The sequence below is a fragment of the Nicotiana tomentosiformis genome, chromosome 2, assembly GCF_000390325.3.
Source record: "Nicotiana tomentosiformis chromosome 2, ASM39032v3, whole genome shotgun sequence".
Classification (NCBI taxonomy): domain Eukaryota; kingdom Viridiplantae; phylum Streptophyta; class Magnoliopsida; order Solanales; family Solanaceae; genus Nicotiana; species Nicotiana tomentosiformis.
The window spans coordinates 38,787,596-38,809,215 of NC_090813.1; the positions used below are offsets into that span (position 1 = coordinate 38,787,596).

Sequence of the window (21,620 nt, forward strand, 5' to 3'; positions counted from 1 at the left end):
TTCTTAATTCATCACATTTTAAGTTGTAAAAATGTCTAGAGAGTTTGCTAAGTCCTATAAAAGTACGTATTTTATTGCATTCTGCTTCTACTAGTGACTTTTACATGACATTTAAAAAATATTACCGAAAATTAACCGAACTGTACCAATACCGAAGAGAAACCGACATGATTGGGACGGTTTCGAAAAGTCTAATTTTGGTTATACATGATAGAATAACCGAAAAATTGGTATGGTACAAATTTTATAAAATAACACCCCTACTAGCCTCCCCTTGAGTCATCAATCTACCCCTGACATTTTCATCAAATTCTACATAGTTTTAATTAAGATAGGACAACAATGACAAGAACATTAAAGGCAATGAATGTGTTATTCAGTTATAAAATGCGAGTAAAGCTGGTTGAAGGCACAATGATCTCAACGGAACTAGTGGCCTAAAACCAAAATATTAAAAGATACTTTTAACTTCTTTCATAAAATAATGAAAGACAAAGAAAAAATCTACATAGTTTGATCTTGGTGACAGCACAACACATGACATATGGATTAGACACATGTCATGGTATTGAACTCTCCTCTAAACAAAAATATGATATTTGAGTGAAACTAATAAAGGGGTTAACCCATTATTTATCAAGTTTTGAACCTTGTAACTTGCCTCGAGGATTTCTTAGTTTTAAAAAAATGAGACACAAAATAATTTGCTTTCTAATGTTTGAATCAACCAAATATGACAAAAAGAATAGCTAGTTTAGAGCAACTAGTTAAAATTAGAAAGTAAAATAGTGAGAAAATGGAAAAAAAAAAAAAAAACTATACATAAAAGAAGAAAAATAGAATTGACGAGAAGGTAATTATATTATTTGTTCTCACTCAATCCTAAGAGGTTGCTCTGATGGTAAGCGCCCTCCACTTCCAACCAAGAGGTTGTGAGTTCGAGTCACCTCAAGAGCAAGGTGAGAGTTCTTGGAGGGAAGGATGCCAAGTTTCTATTGGAAACAGCCTCTCTACCACAGGGTAAGGGTAAGGTCTGCGTACACACTACCCTCCCCAGACCCCACTAGTGAGATTATATATTGGGTTGTTGTTGTTGTTGTTCTCACTCAATCCTAACTCTACCAAATTTAAAAGAATATTAAAATTTAAAATCTTTTATTAATAATTATATAAATATAAAGTATATATATTATATAATAATATAGTACTCCCTATGTTTCAATTTATGTGAACTTATTTGACTGGACTCAAAATTTAAGATAAAAGAAAAGACTTTTGAACTTGTGATGTAAAATTAGACACATATATTTTGTGTGGCTATAAATCATTGCATAAAGTAAATTATTTCCAAATATATAAATGGCTCATTCTTTTTAGCCCCGACTAAAAAGGAAATATTTTCTCGTAAATTGAAACGGAGGGAGCTATACTTCATATTTTTGGGGCCTTAAATATTTGGAAGCCTAAGGCAAGGGCTTCATGAGCCGCCCTCGGTTAGCCTACTAAGATCAAAATCTTTCAACAGCAGCTCGCCAAAAACATGCTCCATCAATATCGGCATACAGTTTAACTACATTTGGATCACTTTTCCTATTCATGTTGACGGTGCTTGAGTGTGATGTGGACATATAGCATCTCCACCTATCATGTTTAACGGTGTTTCAGTGTGGTCTGGATCATCTAGCATCTCCACCACTGGAGCAAACTGCAGAAGTCGAACGACTTATTCAGTGTGAAGAGCCCAAAAAAAAAGGAAAAAGAGAAAACTAGCATCTGACTTTTACAAACCTCATCATCTTCTTCAAGGTACATTCCATCAACTGCACTGTTCTGCTGGAAGTCCCATCCAAGAGTCTGCTCAAGCAGCTCTCTCAGTTTTCTAGTCTATAATTCAAACAAGAAAAGCACACCATTTGTTAACTTCAGATAGCCAATTAAAAAGGAATGCTCATTTACTTGCATTTCAAGTAGTTGTTCAATGAATCTGGAATTGCATGTCTAAAGGAACAGAAGGTGGATTATACTTGGTGCTTCCCATGAGATAGTACTAAAGTACTTAAGCATCCAAGTGCACAAGAGATTTTTATAGAATACTAAATGCACATGGACAGAATACATAGCTTTGGCATAAATACAACAATCTAAAGGACAAAAAGAAATACGATTATCGTTCCTGATGATGAAATTGAGCTGTGAAGTTGACATCCTGTTTGTCAATTCTACAAATAATTATAAGGTTCACAACTTTCAATCTACAAACGCTTAAGAAAATATACTAAATTCATCAGTGAGACCTATGTTGCTTGGATCCTCCAAAATGCACCCCCACCCCGGGTGTCAGATCCTCCAAAATGCACCCCCACCCCGGCATTTTTAGAGGATCCGAGCAACACAGCCAGAGACATGGTCAAACTGACAGGACAGATGTAAACTCTCATTCAAGTCGAAAGTAATCTATATAATAAGTATCGCCTTCTCCAAGTTAGCTTCTCGTGCTCTAGATGCCTTTTAAGTGCTCTCGACGGATCTTTATTCATCATAAATAAATCCCTACTTCAACTACAATAATCACAGAAAAAGTATGTAGAAGTGATTAACAACCTAGGTGACGATTCTTCAGCCAGTTCTCAGATTTGCAAAAGGGTAGGGTTAAGGCATCACCCTTTTGTTCCTTCCCATAAAATCCATATAATTGTTTTGCAAAAGACACTAGTAGAAACTACAATGCAACAGTCCATAATAAAGAATGCTTCTGACTCTATTCACAGGCACTTGTTCACAAAAAGAAACAACAACCCAATATAATCCCACTAGTGGGGTCTGGGGAGGGTAGTGTGTACGCAAACCTTACCCCTACCCTGGGGTAGAGAGGCTGTTTCCGATAGACCCTCGGCTCCCTCCCTCCAAGAACTCCCCACCTTGCCCTTGGGGTGACTCGAACTCACAACCTCTGGTTGGAAGTGGAGTGTGCTCACCACTACAGCAACCCACTCTTGTCACACCAAAAGAAAATCTAAATTTATTTCAAAGAATGAAAAAGGATCAGTCTCTGGAGGCATACCCAAGTCAGCAGGTCTCCATCAACCATGGGGGCATCAAGCACCAATGAGAAGAAATCCTGAAATCAATGGATTAAAGATGGCTCAACCAAACTATCATAATCACGATATATGTGATCACAAGTAAAACCATCCACAGCCATATTCCTTGGAAGTGTAAGTGTTTGACCAGTCATAGTGAAACGTTACAAGCAACCAAGGGTGTGAACTAGCGGTTAATGAAGTGAACTAAAAGCATGAGTGACCAGGGTTCAGAGGCATAAAAAGCTAGGTGACTAGTACTCGATGGAATAATTGAGATGAGAAAGCAGGCACAGATATCCCCCATTAAAAAACAACACTTATTAGATGTGTCAAAGAGTTTTTAATTCTAGGAAGAATGTTACTGTCCAAAGAAACCAGGGATTTGACCTTGAGATGCTTTACCTACACTTTAGTAGCATACACTGATAGGTGAACTGGATTCTTACCTTACAAAGGTGACGCAGGAAGTTATCAGCAGACAACAAAGACTCATCCAACAATGTCATTGCACCCTTCTCCGCCCTGCCAGTATCCTTACTATCCTTTTGAAATCCAACTTTCAACTGATAATATATTGCTTTCATAAACTGATGATAAATATAGATTGCATGAGTCAGTATGTATGAGTCTAAAAGGATGAAAAACTCAAAATAAACTGAAGGCATCTTTTTCATACTGACATGTATGCAATATCGAGATTCGAGCTGCATAGAAAACTAATAGTGTACACCATCAATTCCATTTTCAGTGGGATTTAATCAAATATCAGAAAGATAAATTATACACTACCACTATTCCCGATCTTCAACTGACGTACTAGAGAAAGTAGGGTACCATAATTTACACATTAAATGCAAAACGACATTATTGATGCTAAATACAAAGTTTAACACGATACAACCACAGGTCCACTATGTTCATCTGCCCAACTTCACACCAAGAAGTATAGTACCATACCGATGTCCATGTTTATTCTTGTTCATTAACAAGAGCAAGAAAAATCACATAAACCCCGCATTGCTTAAAATGCCTCTGCAAAACTACAGTAAGATCACTCTAACAATAAAGGAACTCCTTATAAAGTGAAATAACAAAAAAAACCTCATAGGCATTGCATTTCTCGCTTTGACCATGCATATTAACTTATACGCTTTCTCATTTTTACCTTATGTTGGACAGAGTTGTGGAAATGCAATGATAAAGTAGGTGAAACAGTGAAACCTTAAACTGAATTATTCCATAGGCCCAGGCTTCCCACCACAGAGCCGGAAGGTACATACCTTTCTATATGACAGCATGCACAGAAATGATATATTCTTTAAAAATTACCTTGGTGAAGAGCTGAGTCCTTGTGTGTAGAGGCTGCAAAGATATAAATGGTTAAACTAGACATAAATTTGAAAGTAGACCTACGACCACGATGTAGGTTGTTTAAGCAATTCACATAAACTGGGCATGAAGATAAATTATAGTCATAAACAACTTAGACTTTTATCTGAAAGCATAACTGAGTATCCACATTGATCACACGAAACAGAAAGAGGGGTGGGGGATGGAGGGAAGGAGTCGATAGATACTGTTTCTACAGAAACACAACTTTATTTGCGCAAATAATAGCTAAAAGATCAAATTCAGTGGTACATTTTGCTGACTATAATAAATAGGAATATCAGACGCAAGAATATGACTGCTGAAGGACCTCCAATTGAAGAAGATACTCATTAATAGCTCAGCAAATCAAGATGATAAAAATCACCTATTGATACTAAAAGGGAATTCTCAACATCGGAATCCAAAATCTTTCTGGTCTTGTTTCAGGATATCAAGGGAAGTGTGAACGAACTACAGTGTTCTATATTCTATCAAAAATACACCATAATCTTAAGTTACAATAAAAAAGCCAAAAGAGCTCATTGTTAAATTACAGGAATCAAAGTTTACCATGAAAAAATAGAAGTCCAAGTAATCTCACATATTTTCTTCCCCGGTAGGATCACATGACTACCTTCGGCAGCTTGAACATTCTCATCATGTTTTTGTGGGAGATGTGAACCTTATCCAAACTTCTCTTGCAGTTGGCGGATGTTAAGCGATTAAAACGGCTATATGTTCATATTCTTCCAAAAGAATTGAAAGGACAACTGAACAATCTTGTAAAACTCAATTGTATTTAGGCCGAATTAGCAGCATGATTCCCACCATACAGAAATTAGGGAATCAACTATACAAGTTTCTATCACAAAATCCCAACAAAAGAAAAAGGAAGGGATGATCCATCACCTCTAGTCTTTCCTAACTGTAACAGGCAAATCTTCCCTTATGCAATGGTAGTGATGTTTTTTTTCCCGACATGATAGTGATGTAAAGTTGAGCTTTAAAGCCTCTTATAGGCTCTAGTGTCCCATTTCCTTCCCAACCTTTTTTTTCAAATGAGAACAAGATGGTAAACTTGGATTGTATTATTTAGGTCCTTTCTGCATCCGGAAATGGAAGTACAGAAGAAGATCTCGCTAGCCACATACAAGCAGAGGGATTGACGCATACTTACAGCTTCTGTACAGCCAAGTAATAGGCTGACTAAAAGCTTCCACTGCAGAAAAGCTTCAAGTGACTGTCCCATCTGTAAATTGCTCACACATTAAACTTCAAGAACTGTCTTCTTAATTAAGTTGGTTTATCACATAAAGAATATAAGAACAACGAAAAGGTGAAACCGCTGGTTGATACCAGAAACGCAACAAAGGTAAATTGTAACTCTCCCAGAAGTGAATCGTCTGAACCACCATGTTGCTTCATCAGAATAGTCTCCAATATTTGTGTCTGCATTGAAGGAAAAAGCTAAAGTTCTTCTCAAAAGCAAAAGGAAAAAATAGAAATACTTTCATTTTACAGAAATAATGCAGATTTGAGACAAATACCTTGTCAAGATTCATGTTAGTAAGCTCTTGTCCTGAAGCTCCCTTTTGCTTGATAACACGAGGAATTGAGGTGTAATAACAACCTTTACTAGGCGACTTCTCAACAGGCTTCGAGAACTTGCTACTCTTCAACTGTTCAGCCAAGACTTTCTCCATGGCTGTCTTAGGAACATTCTCAACCACCTCAGATTCAGAAATAACTGTGATTTCTCCTCCAATAGGTTCTGCCAAATGATAGAACTGGTGAAGCATATTGCAAAGAGAAACAAGACAGAGCAATGACCCCACACACAAAAACACATACTCAGAGGTAGAAGTAAGAATAGTTGCTGTCAGCCTAGCCAAAAATTGCTAAGAGTAACTCACATTTTGATTTCCTCAGGCAGAGATGAAGAACCCCCACAGGTTTTATAGCCATTATCTATGACATGAAACACACTAGCTGAAGCAGTTCCACTTGGCTGGTCAAAGAATCCAAAGGATCACAATATTGTTGTTTATTTTAATATGAATTCAACTAAGTAGCGGATCTCACATTAGCAAGGATTGGGAAATCGCATCCCACAATTAATGGAATTAATAATGGTATACCATTACCAATGGGATCCCTAGGCACATAACTAATGGGATTAGGTGTCATCTCAAATCAGGCTCCATCATATTGCACAAAAACACAAGGGCTGAGAGACATTGCTCTCACGCATTCCCAAAGTTAATACCTGTCTATCTAGCTTACGCTGCAAGAGTCTTATTTATCTGGTACATATTTTTCATTTCCATTTTTTTGATGGAATTATTTATCCAATTGATATAAGGGCATAAGGCTTATTCATGGGATGAGCGGCACCATCAACAAAGTACAAACTCTCCTTTAACTCACATGTCCATGCATCAACTCTTTTCTATATGTCTGGTGCGGAACGAACCCTCATTCTAAGACTTGGTTGTTAGAACAACCCTCAAATTTATCTTTCTTTTTTCCTACAATCAATCTTTTTCATTCTTTAACTTGAAAACAACACACATAAGATTCTGCAGCATCCCATGATCAATCATGATGCGATTTGAGAAGAGAACAAGAGAACGAAAATTACAAGTTCAAGAAATCGTGAAAACCACCATACAATTATTCAATATAAAAAAAAAGGAAAAATAAGCATATGAGAAAAAAATACCCATCCAGTAAGCAGAAAAGGCAACTTGACTCTTAAATGAATAATCTTTTTGTTGATTTGAGAAAATCTTGTGTTGGAGCATTGATCTACACCAACCAACACCCTCAACTTAACAAAATTGAAAAGCAAAATACTCAGAACATATTAATATGCTGATAACTCAAGGAAGCTGTTAACCTTCGTAAAAAACTCAAGGAAGCTGTAAAGCTGACCAGAGTGCAAACAGAAGTTTTGAAGTCTCCATTTCAGCTTATTGGGTTTATATTCCGCATTAATATGCTGATAACTTTTTTAGAATCAACTCAAACAAGGTTTCAACATCTTTGGCTCAGATGCTCCCCTCAGTTCTCATTGTCAAAACATTAAGAGACAAAGTAAAAGCAGTGTACTCACCAATACTTTCAATGGTATTCTTCGTAATATAGTTAGATAAGCGCTTCCAATCTCCGTACCGATCCAATGCATAAGGGCCAAGTTGTCTGTCAAACTCCAAATTCTTTACTGCTTGAGCATATCTCTCTTCCTTCAATAAACAGGAAATAATCATTTTTTGGCAAGAAACAAATCTTCTGAAGCAATCAACATCCACACCATAGATACGATAAGAATAATGTTGCATTAAATGAAAACCAGTGCCATGCTAGAATTACGTCACTGAGAACTAACTATTAACCGCCACATGGAAACTCATAGTTCAACAGTGCATTAGACAAGTTGAAGCTCAACAAGCTGAGAGCTCATATGTAGCAAAGACCTCGAGGAATTATGGCCTGAACATCTAAGGACATGTAACTAAAATAGAAGAGCTCAACTTGCACACAACTTTTTGCACTTATCAGTCAAACGAGTCAGTAATTAGTCCCTTGGAAGATTAATGAATTGTTCTCTTATCATCAATAGAACATGTCAGAAAAGGATGGGTGTATGAAAGATATAAATTTATATGCAAGTGATATTATATGTTCATTATTGTTCATTTAATTGAGTTGGATGAACTATGGACAACCTGCTTTCTAAGACTAATAGAAGTAAGAGACCAGCTAACCAATTCCATCCTTTCCAACTCGTCTCCAAGATTTCGCACGAGGTAGAATGGGAAAGTAAGATTTCTCATTTCTGAAGGTCATTTCTTTAATATAGATAGTAGTGGTCTCTTCATGAATTTATTTGCTTTCATAATCATGGAAACAATTCCAACAACGTCATCTATCAAGGAAAATAACCATGGGACGATTCCACGAACATCTAAAATGGTAGTCAAGAAAAGATGCTATTGTGGCAATGGAGATACGGTTGGCCTTACTCCACCTTATTATCTAACATGTTCTGGGCTAGCTTAGAGAAGGAACGAAAATTCTTCGAAGAACTTACCTCTTCTTCGGATAATTTGATAAATCGTTCATCCTTTGAATCCCATTTCCTAACAATTACCTGCTAAATTACCACGGGAAGATAGAGATCAAGTTCCCAGAAAATACTTTGACATAAAAGAAAAGAAAAACAAATAGTACACCAATGGAAAATGAATAACTGAAACATGGAAAGAAAGCAACCAGCAAAAGAAGCAAGAGATTAGCATATAGGGAATCGATGATAATATAACTATATCCGTGTCTATGGTCTGGCAACATAAAACTGTACAAGCTCTATCTAGCTATCAACATCAAAAGAGCTCAGAACAATTACGGACATAAATGGATCAACATAAAAATGCAGAAGAGGAAAATGAGATGTTTTGTTAACCTCTGAAGGGCTTGCGTCAACGAAAAAACCAACTATTGGTGAAAACTGACTTCCTTCTCTGCACTCACAAAAAGAAAGGCAACATTAGCTGTTACTAATCATATTGTTTCCTAAGGAGAGAAAGGAGCCCCACAAAAAGAGCAGCAAAGAACAACACGGTACAAAAAAATATAAGGTTTGGCAACAGAAACAGATTCTTACAGCAGAAATGAATACTAATAAGTACTTACAAACCACATTCATGACAACTCTAGAAGCTGTAGTTCCTAAATTCAAGGAAACAAAAAGCTAACCTGTTGGATGAACTGTAGTAAATGAAATGGACGCCAGGAGGAATCATCTTCACGCCTTTGAAATTAGGCCCAGTGGAAAACATCTGCAAATGAAAAAAATAACTACTCCAAATTAAAACCAAATCAATCAAATTGTCACAAAAAAAAAAAAAAACACCAAAAATCACGACATACGTGGGTATCAATACCGATGAGGGTGTTTTGAGGAACATCGAGAAGTAGCATAGTAGCACCCTGCTTCACAAACTCTAGCGCTGCTTCAGGTTCCATTTTTTAGCTCTGTTTCCTCTCCAAGCTATTTTGGCAGAAACTCTCCTTCTTTCTCTGTCTCCCGCGAGTCCGGGTTCGAGAAACGTCTTTAAATGTGCCGCCGATGTTTAGCCAAAATTGCATTGTAATTGTTACGCCATCCTGAGATTAACAATTACAATGACTCCCCTTTTATTTTCCAAGGAATTCTAATTAGCCCTATCATGCTAAGAAAATATTTAAAATTCTTATTTTATTTTTAATTTATATTAGACCGCAAGTTTCAAAATATTTTTAAGTACCGTGTTTAAATTTCTTCGGAGTCGTTCTGATAAAAGCACGTTTGGCCAAGCTGTCAAAAACTATTTATTTTTAAAAGTACTTTTGTTCAAAAGTGCTTTTCGAAAATTACTTTTATAAAATAGCAGTTTGTGTTTGGCCAATTCGTTGAGTATCACTTTTTGCAAGCAAATTATGTTTGGTCAATCATTCCAAAAAGTACTTTTGAATATCAAATTACGAAAGAAAAAAAAGGACCATAAAGGTTTAGTTTGCAACTAGTATTATTTAAAAGAGATATGAATTTAAATATTTATTATAATAAAAATATAATTTAAAATTTTTAATCAATATAATTTATAGTTATTCCAAAACAATAATATCAGGGCATCTAGTATTACTTATTGTTTACAAGATAATTTAAATATATCAAAATACATCACCAATATAATTTAAATATATATTTTTATAAATCACAATATAAAGAAGAGAACTATTTATAGTAGAGAGAATATTCAGAGAGAAATAGGAGAAAGAGAATAAAAAGAGAAGAATTGTATGGTAAAAAGAGAAAAAAATAGAAATGTAAATTAATGAGGGATAATTTGAAAAAAAATAGAAATATTAAATTAAATGTAGCTTCTCCCTAAAAACAGAAAAATTGCTTCTACTTTTGCTCAAAAGCACTTTTTCGTTTTGGCCAAACATCCTAATTTTTTCAAAAAGTACTTTTAAGACCCAAAAAAAAAGGGTACTTTTTTCTTCCTAGAAGCTTGGCCAAACAGGCTCTAAAGACTTAAAGGGTGTTTGGCTAAGCTTATAAGTTGGTCAAACTAGCTAAGCTTATAAGCCGGTCAAACTAGCTTATAAGCATTTTTCGGCTTATTAACGCGTTTGGTAAAGTTAAAAGTGCTTATAAGTCAAAAGCCATAAGCTGGTCACCGCCAGCTTATGAATTTTTAGCTTATAAGCACTTTAAATTTGACCAAGATTTTTACTATTTTATCCTTAAAATATTTCTGTTTAGAACAAAACTCCTACATCGATAATCATTGCCTCAAGTATTTTTTTCAACCTACCCCCGCATCTCTTCAAGTCTGCAATTCTCATTGACTATTTAAGATAAGCGAATCCTATATTCCTTTGCATATTTATATCAATGTAATTGTGTATTAATCTTTGAACTGTATGTAATAAATAAAGACATATTAATTTTTTGATATATTGCTTTCTAAGTGTTGTAGTGATGAACACAATGTTTGTTTCTCTTCAAATATTTTATCATATTTAGGTTTATTTTTTACTGAGAAATTGTTGTCAATTTATTAATTATTATAACTTATGATTATATGCTTATCATAAAAATTATCTTATCTAAGCACATTTGTATTTAAAATAAAATGACAAATAGACTATTTTGTATTTGAATCGATCTAGAATCTAAAATTTTGAAGAAATTACGCCCTTATAAGTATAAACAATTCTAAGGTTATTTAAGTCATTTTAACAGAAAAAGGGCTTATCAACACTTTTTTTATCAAATACTGCAGCAGCTTATTATCAATTTCAGCACTTGTATCCAAACACGTAACTGCTTATTTATTAAATCAATTTCAACACTTAAAAGTGTTTTTCAGCACCTAATACTTATCAGCTAATCCAAACGGGCTCTTATTGTAAATGCTTTTCTTAGTGGTGTTAAAATACTAAGAACGATCCTAAACACTTCATGCAAACCATCGTTCTATTCCTTTGTCTTTTTTCATACTGTAAATGAGCATTGAAATTATAGAGGAGTAATTTATTAGAGTATACATATACATATATTCATCAATTAAAGTATTATTTTTTACTTAAAAATATCTCCTAGAGTTTTTAATTCTGAGAGCAAATCTAACCGTCATTGTCGAATTGATTATTACTATTTCAAAACACACCAAGTTAAGGCAATACTTATTATTTTTCTCAAATTCTCATGTCTCCTTTCTTAAGAGTGTTTTTCAGTCACCGTCAATTACAAATAAGCAGTCTTCTTTCTATCTTTCTTATAAATATTTTGTATTTTTTTTGCTACAAACTTCAATAGTATTGTCTAAGCGAAAATAAATAAAATCTACTATAAATTTTGAGTCCTCAATATTTTGGGGTATAAAGCAAAGGCTTTACTAGACCCCTCTTGAGCTGGCCCCTGCCCGTCGGATTGTCCATTCTCCTTGGATTTCTTCCACCTATACTCTTCGGCGGATGGGGATATGAATACCTCAACAAGAGAGAAATGCGCCCACTTTTATTTATAGTGTATAAATGAAAGTATTTCATTCCAATGACAATTCTAAAAGCAATAAATAGACGAGACGACAACACAGACATCTCAGATGTATCTTTTGGCTCTATATTTAACTTCTGGGTTGCGGATGTTATCTTGGCTCTGAATCAACCGAATCTCCAGACTGCTTGACTGGCAGTCATAGCCAGCCTTTTGATAATCTGCTAGTGTCCTCAATAAAAGTGCCTGCGTCAAGCAACAAAAATAGCATTGATTTAAGTAAAAGGGCAAGCAACTGGTATTCATCATAGCACGAACATTCTTAACACTTGAGCATGCATTGCGTACATTGTACCCATATTATGAGAAAATAGGTTAGGTTGCATAACAAAGGATTTCCATCATTTTGTTCTAGGCATAAGTCAAGGCAAGCAGCTGCTTTAACCAAAAAGTATAACAGCAACTTCTATGCATAAATTTTGACAAGTTTATCTGACTGAAAGCTCATAGCTGTTATACAATTCCTGGTCTTAATGAAGTGCAATAGCCCTATAAATTTAGCACAGTAATGAAGCAAATATCCAAAAATCATGACAGTGCAATCAAACTAGTCCTGAATGTCATCATAATAACCAATTTAACAGAGTCATTCAGTCTCCACATTCAAAAAAATTTACGAGTGGATCTCCACAAACAACAGGGAAGCACATAAGTACCTGTAAGCTTGAGACAGCAAGCTCTGCCGCTTTGTCGAGGTCATTAGGATATTTCTGTATGAGAGCAATTAAGATCAGAAACATATGTTGTGGGAAATAAAGCTCAAAAACCTATTTTAAGCTGTTTAAACATTACATTGCTCCATCCAAGCAACAACGCAGTCATTAGATCCCCTGTTCCCTGCAAGCATGCAGTGTATATTGAATGAATATACAAGGGGTCATGTATAGAGGAACTGTTGCGGGTGAATGAGCATCAGCATTAGAAAGCAAAAAGGACTTCTGGCATTTCTATACTGCTGTAAATGTGCACAACCAGCCAGCTTGTCATTCAAACTGAAATTTGAATGATCGCCCTGATACCATTTAATAAACCCATGTACATTTAATAAACAGGAATAATCAGGCGTTGACACAAGCACAATGAGAAGTATTTGATAACTGGATACATAGCTGGTGATGCAAGTCTCTCTCTCTGTGTATGTATGTGTGCACAATAGATGCATAAGAGCTCCCATCAACCAAAAAAAGAGAAAAAGAAGCATTGAAACTCCTAAACAATTAAAGGCTTGGAAAAATAAAGTTTGCTAAAGCTTCCGCCATATCTAGGATTTCTGAGAAGTTGCAACTGTTGAGTTATTTTCTTATTTAATTTTTAATTTTTGATAGGCAAGTAATTGCTGAGTTACTAATTGCCCCGCACGGATTTTGCAAGTGCCTCAACGGGATTTATAAAGATTTTGGGCAACTCTGCCCGTTGATTTGAAGTTTTAAATTGGAGACTCATATCTTTCACATTGTGTCGGTGCCAACTTTGGCAAGCCCATTTTCGCACCCATGATACGAATTAAAAGATCGCGTGTGAACCCCCTGACAGGGTTACACGTGGGGGAGTGCATTGAGTTACTAATTGTCTCTCATGGATAAAGTAATGGCTTCCAGAATAGTTTTTGGGTAGGATGCTCAGACTTTATCAATCGGTAAAAATAACAACAACAGCAACAACAAAAAAAAAAAAAAAAAAAACCACTGTAATCCCACAAAGTAGGGTTTGGGGGTAGAGTGTATGCAGACCTTACCCCTACCTTGTGAAGGTAGAGAGGTTGCTTCCGATAGACCCCCGGCTCAAGATAAAAGTAAAAGAAGCAGCCACAACATGTAACATAAACAAGATAAGGTGATAGGAAGATAGGGTGATAGAAACATCGAAGAAAAAGGATCAACATAAGATAAAACAAACCTACGGATATGAATGTATGAAAATAAAGGAGTAAAACTAATGCGACCGACATGAAATTGAGACACTCCCACCTAACTACTAACCTTCTACCTAAATTCCCAACCTCCATACCCTCCTATCGAGGGTCATGTCCTCAGTAAGCTGAAGGTGTGCCATGTCATGCCTAATCACCTCTCCCCAATACTTCCTAGGCCTACCTCTACCTCTCCCCCGCCCCACCATGGACAACCTCTCGCACCTCCTCACGGGGGCATCTATACTCCTCTTCACATGCCCGTAACAAGTGTTGTTTTAATTGTTTCTCTGTGGAACTCACTCTAACAGCAGAAAGCAAGAAGCTCATTGATGACATTACTCGTGATCACTGTAGGATTATTTCTCTCTATGAGCACCAAAAAGAAAAGGATAATCAGTTTAACCTCTATCAACTGTTCCAACAAAGCACAGGCTTACGTGATTCAACACTTTCGGGGGGGGGGGGGGACAAACTTGTTTAATTAAATAGCTTGGAGACACATACCGTGAAATATGCAGGAATTTTCGGTATCACGATCTTAAATTGCTCAGGAGACTGACCCTGTCACATTAGATATTCGTATCAGATACAATTTTTTAGCCAAAATAACAATTTCAGTGCCTGAGACATCCCAAAATAACTATAAAATTAGACATAGATGACGATGCTCAAATTGCAGTTTACTAACTAGTTTCATAAAAGCAATGGTGGGGACAAAATAACTGCATCACAATCTAAAGACAGTTCACATGCAAAAACCATTTGAAATTTGCAGAACGTCTTGAAGAGGAAGAAATGCAGACCAGCAGACAAAACTGAATTTAACATGAAATATTCTTGCTTGGTCCCATTTTTAATCTATAGCTAGGATTACTAGTAAGGAGAAAAGTTGGTGTGAGTGTTATTTTTTTGGGAAATAAAAGTTGAAGTAAGTGTTTTTAGTAATTATTGGGGAAACAATGTGGAACCACAAGTCAGCTTTGGTGTTAGAAATAAAATAGAGGATCAACAACAACAAGCCCTGTATAACCCCACAAGTGAGTTTTGGGGAGGGTAGTGTGTACGCATACCTTCTACCTTGAAAAGGTAGAGAAGCTATTTCCGGAAGACCCTCGCCTCAAAGAAAGATTAAAGAAGTCAGCACCAAACAATATCACAGCACTCCAGTAAGAAAACCGAAGCAAAAGAAACAACAAATATTAGCAGGAAAATAAAAAAGAGGATATTGAGAAAAATAAATGAGGGTCCACAACACCTTTGCTTTAAAAGAAAACTAAAAAAAGTTCCTTTTAAGGAAAGTGGATACTACATTTGGATAGAACGTATGAAAGTAGGAATATATTCTTGGAAAGTGCATGATATCAAGAACATATCTCACAACGTATGATTTGGTAGACCGAATTCCACTTAATGCCAAATGAACCGATCATGTCATTTACCTTTTCTTTCTGGTGACTACCAATAAGGAGAAGATTTCCATCAATGTTTATGCTAGTAATAACAACCTGACATAGAGCATAAAAGGCCTCAATGATATTGCATAAAAGACAAAAAGAGCATAAAGGCTTGAATGATGTAATTTACGTACAAAAGGTGATACTACAGCCATGAAATTTATATGTATTATCTTTTCAAAAAAAAAAAAAGGAAAAATTTTTTCTATCTTTTTTCCTTGATACTCCAGTAATTTTCTTGATATACAGAATGTTTTAGCACGAAACTAACAGTGGGATAATCATCAACAAGTGAGCCAATGGAGGAGTGATGTAGAACATAGAACTATAAACTATACAATCAATCAAATACTCCTCAATCCCAAACTAGTTGGAATCATCTATATGTATCTTCTATATCTATTACACTTTATTCACGCCCATTAATCCCCCAAATAGAACTACACAAGCACACATTCAGATTCACTTGAATTAAGGTGAACGGCTATGACTAGTGTTTCCAAATAATAAAGGACTACAAAATGTATAACAATAGAGCTCCAGCATATACATAGCTTTATCAAACCTACAGAGCTAATTATTCCTTCTTCTTTTTTTGCTCTTTTAGAGCAAATAGCTAATTTTATCTTACTCCAAAATGTTTTTTTCTCGAACTTCAACTTCCCTTTTCATGTTCATATTACTATGAGAACCATATTAGATTACAAATAATTTTTAAATGAGTGAGAACTGAGCAAGAGCTCCAAGAAAAACTGGTAGAGCCACAAGCATGAGCATCAGCCCTTAAGGATCATTAAACTTCTCCCAGGTGAGGCCACCTCCCCCCTCCTACCATGTGAGAGCAAAAGAAAAAGGAAGAATTGAGATTAAGCATAAAGGAAAGATAACTCAAGAGGAACTGCAAAGTGAACCCATCCTCCACAAAAGGCTAAGTAAAATAGAATATGAAGAAAAGACATAGTGGGTACTTAAAAAGTGATGATCGAATTCTGCAGGAGGCATTTTACACTCATGGAAAGAGTGAGAAAGAGGTAAGAGGACATGGGCAGCGGAAGTTATTCTCAATGATCAAAATTAACATGCTTCAGAAAAGAAAAAGTTCCAATCGTGACTTGTAAGTTGCTGAGAAGCAAGAGAGAGATTAACCTAAAGAGCCCCTCTAAATTGTCAGCCAAGACATATAAAGACTGAAAATCTTCATCCCGGTTGAAGTTATTTGCCTACTTGCACTATCTACTCCCATGGAATGCTCCAATAATCCAAGATAAAACATAAATTACTGAGTTAATTGATTCTCATTTGCAGGGTGCATTAAGGTTGTTAAGGAGACACGGCAAGGAGGAAAAGTAATTGCAATTAAGGTTGTTAAATATGATTGAATCTAGGAATATTATATTTGCGATTATAAGTATGTCAAGGTACCTTTGATGGTCCAGCAGCATGCAGAATGTTGCAAGCTTCTTGCCCATCTTTTTCAGAAGTGATACTGTCAAAAGAAAAAACCTCTCTAAGGTAGAATTATTGCAGGAAAAGAAATGAAGCACACAAAATTATGTCTTTCTTTTCTATTTTGCAAAGTGAAGCTTCGCCCTTCTCAATTTTCAATAAAATTTCGAAATTTGTAGAACTAACAATAGTCAATTGAAAGTAGTAAGAGTCGTGATAAATATGAATATATGATATTAGTGAGTGGAGAAGCTCAAACTATATGACAAGATTAAGAAGAAAAACAAAATCTTCTATTTTATATATCATTTTTTTTATAAGGTAGGCTTCTATAAATCATGCGCATCACAACAAAAGAATAGATCACATAAACAAGCTTCTGCTTCTACTCAAAAGCACATTTTTTCTTCTAAAAGCATGGTCAAACACCTTAACTTGGGGAAAAAACACTTTTGGCAAAGAAAAAAGCACTTTTGGCCAAACAAGCTAACTCTATAACTAACTCTTCTTCACATGCTCAACCCCCCCCCCCCCCAAAAAACACACCCCAAAAAAAATCAAAAGAAATGTCATAACACTTGAGTCAAGTCTACCATCGTAACGACTACATGAAAATAACTATCTCTTCATTATATCAGGTGAAATCCCCTGGAAATGCTTTTTTCCTCTATGGATAAGTAACAGACTCTGGAAATGTTACCTGGACCCAGTCAACTGCTCTGCTTCAAACTGGTTAGGTGTCAGCATTGAAGCAACGGGAACAACCTACTTAATGAAACACAACAAGCTAGTGAAAAACTTAAACAACTGCATTAAATACTCCAGAGCGAACAAAGTACTCAATCACCAATTAATAATCTGAAGCCACCCTCACACTCCAATCTAAATGAATGTATGTAATCATATCCAACTCCGCATGTCTAATCAAAATATTAAAAAAGGAGATTTTTTTACATCCATAACGAGGGATTATGGTGGCCAGCTGCTTGGCTAACTGAACTTCCACCTTGTTGGTGGGGGTTCGATTCCTCACCTTGTAATCCCTTCCCCTCCCCTCTATGTATAATAAAAAATCAGAAAAAAACCATAACTCTTACCGTCACCATTCACCAACCACAATGCAAGTAGGTAAATTCTATAACGATGTGGGTGACATGACTTACAAAAAATCTACAAACACAAAATAGTGCCATAAAACATTTTTAAAAAAAAGGGTCAGTGCCTATGAAAGGAAGAGAGTCATAAAATATTAAGGGCAATATAAATCACAAGATATAAATGCACAGTTCAGTGCAAAAACATATATAAATTTTAAAAAAAAACTCAGTGCCTTTGCATGCTTAAGTTATCACAACAACTAGCTAGGAGAACACTAATCTGCAAAATGTTAGTTCTCATCCATTTCTAACCCTGATTAAATCAGCACAATGCTTATGATGTATCTTTCTGAATGCAAGTGATGCTTTGTTCGTGGTGAATTGTTAAAGGAAATTAAATAAGAAAATACCTTCTCACGGTATACTGCCACCAGTTCAGGAGGGACATATAGCTTACCTTCATCACCCATCACAGGATCACAAACTGACAAACACAACATAATTACACAATGAACTAATAGAGACAAAACATAAGAGATATGCATACATCTACCTACACCAGAAAGAGATGCAATTTGGTACAAAAGCCTAGTAGTAGCTATCTAAGACAACATTGGACAACCTCACAAACAATTACTGCATTGAAATTCACCTTCTCCATTATTAAGGAAACACTTGACTACATGAAGAGTACTGTAAAATCAGCAAGTTTGAGAGATTATATCTTCCTAAATGCCGCAGAATAAATTGCTCTTGGGGATATACTCACCATATGTAAGTTTGGGGTTGACAGACCGAAGCTTATCGACGACTTTCAGTACTGTGTTCAAGAAGGAGACTGAGCCAATATAACCTACAAGTGCTAGTCAATATTAGCATCAGAGGCCGACAAAGCATTCCAGACAAAGAGGAGAACATTAAAAGGGAAGGAAATGAGAAAAAGAAAAGAAAATTTCTGTCAATAGAAAAGGACCAAATTAAAAAGCACTCCGAATTCAACAGGATTATTCACTCATTGAAACTAAATAAAATTTAAAATACCTGTCAGTAGATGAGTATAATATAATAGATCATTGGCCTCAAGACCTTCTACTAACTCCCACAGTTGTTCTCCATTTAAAACCTGGCCCTTAAAGGTTGGATATCCTGCAGAGTTCTCAAGCTGATTAACCACAACATAGTCCAGTTAACATAATTTTACAGGTTAACAGATGACCTCGCACCGTATTTCAGGCCTCGGATTCTTTGAATGAAGTGATATAAGCAGCTTGCCTGTGTGATTTGAGAACTGAACAGAATTGATTGGGTCCACATCATAGCCCAACAGTTGGAGAGGGAATACTGCTGACTTGTTTCCCACATATCCCTAAATAAAAAGCAAAATTTGAAAAATAACCTCTGCATCAATTATTGTTATACACAACACCAAAAGAGTATCAATAATCCCACACCATAGTCAATAGTTAACAGAAGAAGGTTTCTATTCTTCTGTGCACACAATTTTCAATTCTATCAAATCAATCACCATGCAGGCGGTTAACAATCTTGAAAGATATGCAACTAAATGTCTGACAAGTCAGACTCCTAGGATGACCAAATGACTCCTAAAGAGATAAAGCGTCAAACAAGCTGACATCTGAACTACAGGAAAATCAAATACGTTCTGCGAATTGCTTACCCAGTTCTTGAGAAATAAGTAACATTTAAAAGAAACACCAACATGTTACTCATCACTAAAAAATAAAATGGAAAGAGCTTCCATATCTTTCCATTTCAAATGATCTTTTTAGATGGCCACACTTTAATGTGGAAGAGATATGGATCATTGGATGTACCATTTCAGAGTTTAAGTGAAGTTGTGCTACACTACCAGTTGTATTCAGATTCTGGCAGTTCACGGAAAGTGAATACCTAGTGAAAATGAAAAGAAGAAAAAAAAAACTACCAGCTTAGGTGCATTTCAACTAAAGGAGTCTCAATTAAACACCTAATGAAAAGTGAATACCTAGTGAAAATGAAACGAAGAAAAAAAAAACTACCAGCTTAGGTGCATTTCAACTAAAGGAGTCTCAATTAAACACCTAATGAACAAAAATCCTATCCAGAGAAACCTTTAGGTGGAAGCTTACGAAAAAAGAGATTATTAGGATAACCTGTCAAAGTTAATAGTGGATAACATGCCCAAAATTGGAGCAATGTAACTTTAAATAATTTCAAAAGTCAGGGACTGAACAAAATTAAGTGATCATGTAAACTAGAGGTTATCAGGATGCACAAATATTGGCTTCACAACTGGTAGCATGTTATGCAATGCAAAATGACACTCGTGCAGGACAAGCTTCATTGGACAATGGACAGAGCCGTTTCAGGAACTAATGATCCAGTTATTGAAAAAGCAGGTATTATACAAACAAGATGGAAGCTTGTAGACTATTTCACCTAAATAAAGAGCTGATATCTGGCATTGATCTACATAGCATTTATCTTGTTGTTGGAATTGAAGTTATGTTGAGAAATACTCTAATTTCCAGCTAGTCAACTCACGCCAACTAATTTTGAGATTGAAGGGCACTTATTGATGACCAAGCCATGAAAAAAAGGAGTACCTGAACAGTATGAGACTGAATGCTGAGGACACGACCGGTGTCCGATGGCAGTGCTAACGCGAGGATCGGTGGTGACGCCATCTGCAATTGCCTTGAGCACCGAGGCCTGCAATTAAATACTTCAATTACTCTCCCCAGAAATCACGTACACAGGCACACTAGTAGATAAAGATACCCAGTTTCTCGAGGAAGAGAACCTCACCTGAAACTCGAGAAGTTTCTGATTGTGTTGAATCCAAAGCGAGCAATGAGTGGATAAACAAACATATATAAAGGACTAAACTTTGAAATTCAATATTGTCTGAATTAATTAATATTACAGTCTACAGCATATTGCAATAATAATTAATTAAAAGTTTTGGATTAAATTATTGAGACTTGGAGATTTGATGTTAGGTCAATCTTCGTGGCGTTTGACTGCCTCGGTTAGGTGAATGTGAACCTGATTTGGAGCTACCAGTATTTATGTCAGTGATGACTAGCGAATCAAAAATTTGAACCGAGATATTTTAGGGTTCCGCCACCGCTTTGGCAGATATTCCTCTCAGTTTGGGCTGCGTCATTTATAGAAAGGCGGAAGTGAGAGGTGGCGTCCGGTTTACCATTTAAATGCTGCCACGGTTGGGGGAAAATGCGGCGTTAAACGTGCTACTTAATTTTTTGCTCGACCTTTTTGCGTAATTTCCTAGAAGCTCTTCTTCTTCTTCTTATTTACTTTTTGGAATATTTTTTGAATAATTTTTGCAATAAGGTAAAGTCAAGGATCATCATCATCATATATATGTTCTATATATATATATATATATATATATGAACATATATATATATATATATATATATATATATTACTCGCTCCGTTCCAATTTATGTGAACATATTTGATTGATTTAAGAAAAAATGAAGACTTTATGTGAACATGTTTGATTGGTTATAAAAAAATTTCATTAAGGGTAGAATTTGAAGTTTAAACTAAATTGTTTTCAAATTTAGAAATGAATCATTCTTTTTGGAACGAGCCAAAAAAAAATAGATTCACATA

The 21,620-nt window shown here is 35.6% G+C and overlaps 2 protein-coding genes across 4 annotated transcripts; both read right to left on the minus strand.

Annotated features, from left to right (window-relative positions):
- Positions 1-1,307: 1,307 nt before the first annotated feature.
- On the minus strand, positions 1,308-9,634 carry LOC104119429 (uncharacterized). Of its 2 annotated transcripts, XM_009630944.4 has the most exons (13): positions 9,387-9,633; positions 9,213-9,295; positions 8,920-8,977; positions 8,548-8,607; positions 7,570-7,699; positions 6,002-6,225; positions 5,811-5,903; positions 5,632-5,703; positions 4,413-4,445; positions 3,530-3,670; positions 3,062-3,118; positions 1,789-1,884; positions 1,308-1,705 (listed from the first exon to the last, which is right to left on the minus strand). In XM_009630944.4, the coding sequence occupies exons 1-13, from the start codon at positions 9,480-9,482 to the stop codon at positions 1,595-1,597; spliced, it is 1,254 nt and encodes a 417-aa protein (XP_009629239.1). In that variant the 5' UTR covers positions 9,483-9,633; the 3' UTR covers positions 1,308-1,594. The 2 variants fall into 2 exon arrangements, with proteins under 2 accessions (XP_009629239.1, XP_018634251.1); XM_018778735.3 differs by lacking the exon at positions 8,548-8,607 and having other exon boundaries at positions 9,387-9,634.
- Positions 9,635-12,007: 2,373 nt separating this feature from the next.
- On the minus strand, positions 12,008-21,329 carry LOC104119428 (pyridoxal kinase). 2 transcript variants are annotated; one of them, XM_009630938.4, is made up of 13 exons: positions 20,784-21,329; positions 20,582-20,687; positions 19,248-19,341; positions 19,017-19,121; positions 18,745-18,828; positions 18,386-18,459; positions 17,579-17,643; positions 16,855-16,918; positions 15,418-15,483; positions 14,483-14,539; positions 12,859-12,903; positions 12,723-12,776; positions 12,008-12,252 (listed from the first exon to the last, which is right to left on the minus strand). In XM_009630938.4, exons 1-13 carry the CDS (start codon positions 20,846-20,848, stop codon positions 12,112-12,114), a joined length of 1,020 nt encoding a protein of 339 aa, XP_009629233.1. In that variant the 5' UTR covers positions 20,849-21,329; the 3' UTR covers positions 12,008-12,111. The 2 variants fall into 2 exon arrangements, with proteins under 2 accessions (XP_009629233.1, XP_009629238.1); XM_009630943.4 differs by having other exon boundaries at positions 19,199-19,341; positions 20,784-20,818.
- Positions 21,330-21,620: the final 291 nt, after the last annotated feature.